Below are 1707 nucleotides of genomic sequence, written 5' to 3'. Positions count from 1 at the left end.
TAAGAACTTCTATGACAAAGGACAAAAAAAAGGAGAAGAAAATAACATCAGGGTATCTGTCAATTTTTCTGGAAGGTTGTTTCATATAAATTTAAAATGACCTAAAATTGGCCAAAATATAACATGAATTTTCACTATCATACCTCATAAACTTACACTTGAAGTACACTGACAGCTTGTTAATTCTTAATTCTTATTCCATAGAATAAGCCTATTTTGGAAGCTTGGCACAACAGTAACAAGAAATTTAAACTGGAAGCAAAAGTCCAGAAATGTAACTAAAAAATCTTTTCTCTATATAATAAAATCATCAACTTAAATTATAAGTGGCTTCCACTAAAAATTACCACTCCAAAATTCACAAAAGGAAATTAATAGATATGGTAGAAATTGCACTCTGAAATATGCAGTATGTTCATATTACAAAGATAAATGATGAAGGTTAACCAGCAAATATTCAAATAGGTAAGTAGGCAAATATTTGTATGCAAACTTTCATGAATAAGATACAAGAAATGATTCACTTGGATAATTTTATGTACAGCTTGTATACAATTTAAAACAAGTACAACTGAAAATGGTTCTATGGAAAAGCCACATAGAGTCAAATGAAATACTAAACAACAGTCTTATAAATTGGTCTCTCTTAGGAGTTCTCAGAAGAATAACCCAGTAATGTAATTCTAAGAAATGCCCTCTTCTTGATCAATCATTTCTGTTTTTACTGAAAACACATCTGCCAGCATATGCTTTGGAATTTCTGAACCTCTGACTTTCAAAGCATAACAAGCATTCTCCACTTTGGCCAGACTCTGTTTCAAGGTATACAGCTTTTTAGAAACCTCATATGGTCCAGTGTTGCCAATGAATGAAAATCCATCATAAACCTGCCGTAAAAACTGGCTCACTTCAAAGGGGGTGTCAATGTCCCCATTCCCCACACTGTTAATACACATCCGCATCAATTCTCCAGTTAAATCAGCCACTCCTAGAAGGTAATCCACAGGTGTGATTTTCAGGCTCCAAGTGCCAAACTGTTTATCCTGTGCATCAGAAGAGGGCTGGTAAGAAAAGAATGAAATGGCATGTATCACATTTATTATAAAGTACCCAGTCAAAAGTAGATTCATACTTTCTCTAAGTAAACAACCTGTTCAGCTTAATAACCATTTGGGATATTATAAGAGGAATTTATGCCCTACGTAGGAAGTTGAATCAGATGACTTCAAGATACTTTATTTTTTTTTTTTTGAGACAGTCTCACTTTGTCACCCTTGGTAGAGTGCTATGGAGTCAAAGTACACAGCAACCTCAAACTCTTGGGTTTAACTGATTCTCTTGCCTCAGCCTCCCAACTAACTGGGACTACAGGTGCCCACCATATCGCCTGGCTATTTTTATTTTTTGGTTGTAGCTGTTATTGTTACTTGGCAGGCCCAGGCTGGATTTGAACCTGCCAGCTCCAATGTATGTGGCTGGCACCCTAGCTGCTGAGCTACAGGTGCCAAGCCAGACTTCATGATACTTTTGAAATCTAATACCGTATCATCTTAAAACCATTTCCAGCTTCACTTGACATATATATATATATATATATATTTTTTTTTTTTTGAGACAGAGCCTCAAGCTGTCCCCCTGGGTAGAGTGCTATGGCTTCACTGCTCACAGCAACCTCCAACTCCTAGGCTCAAGTGAGTCTCCTGCCTC

General features: G+C 36.3%; 1 protein-coding gene across 1 annotated transcript in view; it reads right to left on the bottom strand.

The window, feature by feature from the left end:
- Positions 1-7: 7 nt before the first annotated feature.
- The window catches only part of TSNAX (translin associated factor X), a 43772-nt gene continuing 42072 nt past the window's right edge, over positions 8-1707 (bottom strand). Inside the window, exon 6 of the mRNA XM_003797427.3 lies at positions 8-1061. Within this exon, the coding sequence (XP_003797475.1) occupies positions 684-1061 (378 nt within the window). The 3' untranslated portion in view covers positions 8-683. The remainder of the gene's footprint in view (positions 1062-1707) is intronic.

This window comes from Otolemur garnettii, unplaced genomic scaffold (assembly GCF_000181295.1).
Source record: "Otolemur garnettii isolate 467f Iridium unplaced genomic scaffold, OtoGar3 scaffold00116, whole genome shotgun sequence".
Taxonomy (NCBI): Eukaryota; Metazoa; Chordata; class Mammalia; order Primates; family Galagidae; genus Otolemur; species Otolemur garnettii.
The sequence above is the reverse complement of the archived record's forward strand: the minus strand, read 5'-3'. Positions and strand labels throughout refer to the sequence as shown.